The 6,190-nt window shown below is 42.6% G+C and overlaps 1 protein-coding gene across 1 annotated transcript in view; it reads left to right on the forward strand.

Annotated features, from left to right (window-relative positions):
* Nucleotides 1-6,190, forward strand: part of LOC108294393 (hydrocephalus-inducing protein homolog) — a 186,004-nt gene that overhangs the window by 128,185 nt on the left and 51,629 nt on the right. Inside the window, exons 44-46 of the mRNA XM_017516259.2 lie at nt 1,292-1,452; nt 4,429-4,526; nt 5,354-5,561. Of these exons, the coding sequence (XP_017371748.2) occupies nt 1,292-1,452; nt 4,429-4,526; nt 5,354-5,561 (467 nt within the window). The remainder of the gene's footprint in view (nt 1-1,291; nt 1,453-4,428; nt 4,527-5,353; nt 5,562-6,190) is intronic.

Below are 6,190 nucleotides of genomic sequence, written 5' to 3' on the forward strand. Positions count from 1 at the left end.
ATTTCTCCACATCCTCTCCAGTATCTGTTGTCTCCAGATTTTTTAATGATTGCCATTCTAACTGGCATGAGATGGTATCTCAATGTAGTTTTGATTTGCATTTCTCTAATGACCAGTGATGATGAGCATTTTTTCATATGTTTGTTGGCCTCATGTATGTCTTCTTTTGTAAAGTGTCCACAAGATCTTATTGATCCACATCCTCTCCAACACTTGGCATTGTCAGACTTCTTGATTTATATCATTTGAATGAATGGGAAATGGTCTCATTATGAGCCTATTTTGCATTTTCCTGATCCCTGATCACAAATAAAGCTGAGTATTTCCTCATAAGATTACTGGTCATACAAATTATCCCTTATAAGAATGTCTTTTCATGCCTTTTGCCCATTTTTCAATTATGGTACTTGTACTTTGTGTCAATTATTTTATTTTTTATAAACTCTTCTGTTCGTATTATTTGTCTGCAACTATCCTTACCAAATTTATAGTTTTTCTTTTTTTTTTTTTTTTTTGATACAGCGTTTTTCTCTTTTTTTTTATACACTTTTTTTTCCTTTTTCTATATTTTTTTTTTTTTTTTTTTTTTTTTTTTTTTTTTGATACAGCGTCTTGCTCTGTTGCCCAGGCTGGAGTGCAGTGGCACAATCTTGGCTCATTGCAACCTCTGCCTCCCAGGTTCAAGAGATTCTCATGCTTCAGCCTCCTGAGTAGCTGGGATTACAAGCATGCACTACCACACCTGGCTAATTTTTGTATTTTTACTAGAGACAAGGTTTCACCATGTTGGCCAAGCTGGTCTCAAACTCGTGACCTCAAGTGATCCATTCACCCTGGGCTCCCAAAGTGCTGGGATTACAAGCGTGAGCCACCATGCCTGGCCTAGTTTATCTTTTCTATTACTAATATTAATATCTTCAAGTTTATTGATACCTTCTTTTATATTTATTACTTGTGTCTTATTTTTAAAATTCTTTCCTCCCAGAAAGACATTCACGTATGTATGTATTTTTTAAGAGTTTTGTTTTTTGATATTTCAGCTCTTGGCCCACCTGGATTTTATGTATGTTGTGAAGCAAGAACCCAGTTCCATCTAGATGCCTAATCTTGCTAGATCCCTTTTTCATTGGGCCTCTCTGTTCCCTAGTGATCTGTCAGAACTTTATTATCATATAGTGTACCTACATTTCATATTTGCCTAGAATGTTTCTGGTCTCTCTAGTCCATTCCACTGTCAGTTTTTCTGTCCCCGTGCTCTGCATCTCTGAGGACACAGTTGCCTTTTTTGCAGGTGATAGAGACGGATCCTGAGCCCGCTCACTCAGTAGTAGAAGAAAACTACCCAGAACTACAGGTTCAAATCAGCGCCAATGTGGATTTTGCTTCCTACCACTGCCAAACAAGAGATGTGTGCTTTAAGGAAACCTTGGTTTACCAGACCCGAGTGTTTGAGTGAGTCATCAAAAGCCTCATGACACTAGATGGAAAAGCTCTTTCATTCCATCATTCACTCACTTCCTCACTCCTTAAACATCTGTTATCTACAACAGCATCTGCTAGGCATCGTATCTGTGTAGGTTCCACCAGAGTGTTGTCTTAGTTCCAATGAAACATTCAGCCCCACAGAGCTATTGAAGTTCACACTTGAAATCAAGATATAGGCCAGGAAACACAGTCTACCAGGAGGGTGGCATCAGGCAATCCACTTTAGTGGGAACAGTCCTTACAGTGGCCTACACAGCCACCCAGGATCTGTTCTTGTTGCCCATGCACCAAATGACAACCCAGACAATATCCACGCTAGTGGGGATGGGGTCCATCTAAGCTTAGAATCCCAGGCCCAAAAGACCACCATTTTTCCTAACCACTCTGCAGATATATCTTCTGGGGTCCCTGCAGAGAATATGCCCAGTTACAAGAGTCGCTACACTCAGAGAACCCCACAGCTATGGCTTCCCTCTAGGTGCTCATAGTTCCTCCTGGTGCATATATTATTTACTCATCAGGGGCCATGTGTAGTATAAACAATATCACCTAATAATACAACTGACTTTCCTCCTTTATCTAGTTTCCAAGGGAACAGAGTTAGAAAGGTAATTCAGAGTCAAATTCATCTTTGAGAAGGAGAAAATGTTACATTAACCCTTCAGCCACACTCATATGCAGGTACTCAGGGATGCCATGGGCCCTGCCTTCAAAGAGCTCATCATCTGAGGGTGGCAGCAAGGGGATGGGTAGAAACAGAATTGTTCGTTACAGCATGGCGTCACATGCATGAAGCAAAGGGGTATCTAAGGCAGATAAGAGAGTCAAGGAAAGCTTCCTGGACAAGGTGGTTTCCCAGCTGAACTTTAGAGGACAGATAGGAGGTAACCAAGTAAAGAAGTGAGAATGAAAGAAGTGAGAATGAAGGGCTCTCTCTAGGCAGAGAGAACAACATGTACAACATATACAAGGAAAAAAGTAAGCCACTGACTTTTCTACTGTATACAAATTAAAAATTAGCTCATTCAACTCATTGTGCATTTGTTGAATTTTAATGTCTTTGGAAATTACAAAAGAACCAAAAGATAAATGTCAGGAGGTGTGATCTTCTGCTGATGGCCATTTCACCTAAAGCAGGGGTCAGCAAACTGGCCTATAGCCTGTTTTCATAGATAAAGTTTTGCAGGCATGTGGCTATGCCCGTTCATTTATGACTTGTCTGTGGCTGCGTTTCCACTACAAAGGCAGAGCTGAGTTGTTGCAGAGACCATATGGGACACAAAGCCAAAAAACTTACTATCTGGCCCTTTACAAAAGTTTGCCAACCCCTAAACTAAGAACTCTTTTTATGAAAAGTACTCTGTTCCACTGAAATTTCTCCACTTTATAAAAATTGTCTTTAGAATAAATACCGGTGCTCATAAATTCACAAAATAAACACAAGCCCCTGTGGTCAAGGCACTTGATTTCAGGCATAACTGAATGGTCTGTCTACCTGGACTAGAAGGTGGAAATCTAATCTGTAAATCCATCCTACCCTAGACCTACCCCTTACCCAAACTCCTAACTCTTACTACTCCCCTAAAACCAGGAAGGGCATGTGTATTTATTTTCTTGTACCAAAGCTTTATCTTTCTACTCTTAACTGTGATCAAGTTTAATAGTGATTCCAGGAGAGAAAAAAAAAACAAAACAAAACAAAACAAAAAAAACTCTGTCTCCCTGTTTTTGTCTTTTTTTTTTTTTTTGAGGCGGAGTCTCACTCTGTCACCCACGCTGGAGTGCAGTGGCATGATCTCGGCTCACTGCAACCTCCACCTCCTGGGTTCAGGCGATTCCCCTGCCTCCACCTCCCAGGTAGCTGGGACGACAGGTGCCCACCACTACACCCAACTAATTTTTGTATTTTTAGTAGAGACGACATTTCGCCGTGTTGGCCAGGCTGGTATAGAACTCCTGACCTCAGTTGATCCACCTACCTTGATCTCCCAAAGGGCTGGGATTACAGGCGTAAGCCACCATGCCTGGCCCTGTTCTTGTCTTAAAGTAGAAAAATTTGAGGCAGGAAAAGCCTCTGCTGATTCAGAATTTGAGTTTGAAGTAACTAAAATTCACATCTCTCCCTCAGTCAGGAGAGGAGTCACAGGCAGGGGTCAAATGGCTGTGATCACAGGGACATTGTTTCTTTTCTTTCCTTTCTTTCTTTCTTTTCTTTCTTCTTTTCTTCCTCTTTCTTTCTTTCCTTCTTCTTTTTTTTTTTTTTTAAGAGTCTTGCTCGCTGGCCCAGTGGCATAATCTCAGCTCACTGCAACCTCCGTCTCCTAGTTTCAAACAATTCTCATGGATCAGCCTCCTGAGTAGCTGGGATTACAGGCGTGTGCCACACCTGGCTAATTTTTGTGTTTTCGGTAGAGCTGGGATTTCACCATGTTGGCCAGGCTGGTCTCAAATTCTTGGCCTCATGTGATCAGTCTGCCTTGGCCTCCCAAAGTGCTGGGCTTGTAGGCATAAGCCACCACGCACAGCCAGGGACATCGTGTCTGGTGGGAGATGATTCAGGAAAGGAGGGCCTGTAGAATATGTCCCCGAGGGAGGTGCTGTCATGTGAAATAGATCTTGTTTGCTCTCTCATGGGGGGTTTTAGGATTACTGTGATGCATGCTGAGAGCTCATTGCACAGAATGTTGTTGGTAGAATGCAAAATGCTTTTAAGTGCTAAATATTTTTTATATTTTTACTTTTAATCACTATGTATATATTTTATTGTTCGAGTATGTCACATGCATGATTTCTGATAAAATTATCTAAAATGTACCTTTTAAAAATATTTAAGAAACAAAGTGACATGACTTTAAAAGGTTAAGTACAGTATAGATGGCATGCAGCCAGGACCAAAATCACCTGCAGCACATTTCTCAAATCTGTTCCCTGATCAATTTGCAGGTTTGACATGACTAATTCAGGACATGTGCAGCTGGAATTCAACTGGGTCTCAGAAGATACCTCAAAGGCAGTCAGCTTTGCAAAACCAGATCACCAAGGTAAATTTAATGACAAGAAAAACCCAGGGCCCAGCCTGAGTCACCAGTCAGAAGAGTCTTGCTCATAGAGAGGCCAGCACTGCTCACAGGGCCTCCTAAGTAGCTAAAGGAAAGCAAAGCAGAGACCTTGTGGTGTCTGCAGAGCCAAATGGCCTGAGGGACTCCAAAACTTAACTTTCACCCTCCTGGAATCTAGACTCCGCCCCTGCACTAGGCCAATGCCCCATCTCAAGGTAACTAGAAATCTTGTCTCTTAGGTCTTAACCTGGGGAGAGATTATAGATCCCTTGGAGAAACTGATGAAAGTTATGAATCATTTTCCCAGGAGGATACACACCCATATCCAAATCTGCAGTTGGTACATATGAAACCCTAGAAAAGTGCCCAACATTTGGTAGGCAAGTTATCATTATTAGTATTATTAGTATTACTATTTCAACTTTGAAGATGCACAGACCCTTTGAATGGGTCACAGACCCTTGTCCCTGGGTCCCCAAACTGTAAATCCCTACTTTAGAACAATGATTCTCCAAAAGATATGTTCACAGCCCATTATTCTAGGGCACAAACATCTTCTTGACCCACCCCCTTGAGCCAAAAGGAAAAAAATTTGAAAACCCTGTGGAATAAATAGAAATCTTTTTCATAAGTCTTCTGTAAGCTATACGTGCAATTCTCTACCTCTATTGCCCAAGGTTAAGTACACCTGGTTCAAAATGTGAGCCCACCAATCCCACAGAGGACGCCTAAGGATCTGTGAGTGGGCTGCCTTCCACCTGCTTCTCACTGCAAATGCAAAATATCACCCACTCCCTGTCTGCCCCCAGGTTCCACTCAAAAAGATCAGCTTAGTCAGGACACGATGCACACAGCCAGCACCATGGACAGCACCATGGACCACTGGACTGAAGGTTCCCCACAGCCCTTCTCTGTGGAGCCCTCCTCTGGAATCGTGCCTGTGGGGAAGATTCAGAAGCTCAAAGTGAAATTCTCCCCGTTGGACATTGGAGACTTCGAGAGCAACCTTTTCTGCCAGTAAGAAAATGTGCTCGCCATAACCCCCTTCTTGGCAGGTGCAAAGCTCTGTGGCTCTTGTCCCCTCTTCTGTCTAGCGACTGCCACCATCCTTTCTGGCCCTAGACCCCTGTACAGTCCCAAATTATCCCTTCCCTTTGGAAGAATCTAAAGGTCCAGGCTTTAGAGAACAAGGAGAATTTGGTCTGTGTCCTGCTCATCAACCTCTCCAGACGCTTCTTACTTTCCCCTTCCTAACTGTATATGGGATTCCACTGAGCAACAAACTGCTGAAAGCCAGGTGGGTTTTGGTCCTTGTCCAAGCATGAACTTGGGAAATCTTTCTTGTACCTTCTCTGAGACTCATTTTCCTCATACATAAAATGCAAATATAATACCCACCTGGTAGAATTGTTGGGAAAGTGAAGTGAGTTAATTCAAATAACTCACATCAGTGCCTGACACATACTAAGTACAATAAACATTAGGTGGTGGTGGTGGTGGTGGTGGTGGTGGTGGTGGTGATGGTAGTGGTGGTTGATGGTGGTGATGGTAGTGGTGGTTGATGGTGGTGATGGTAGTGGTGGTGATGATGATGGTGGTTGATGGTGGTGGTGATGGTGGTGGTGGTGGTGATGTTGGTGGTGGTG

Source organism: Cebus imitator, unplaced genomic scaffold (genome assembly GCF_001604975.1).
Source record: "Cebus imitator isolate Cc_AM_T3 unplaced genomic scaffold, Cebus_imitator-1.0 Scaffold577, whole genome shotgun sequence".
Taxonomy (NCBI): domain Eukaryota; kingdom Metazoa; phylum Chordata; class Mammalia; order Primates; family Cebidae; genus Cebus; species Cebus imitator.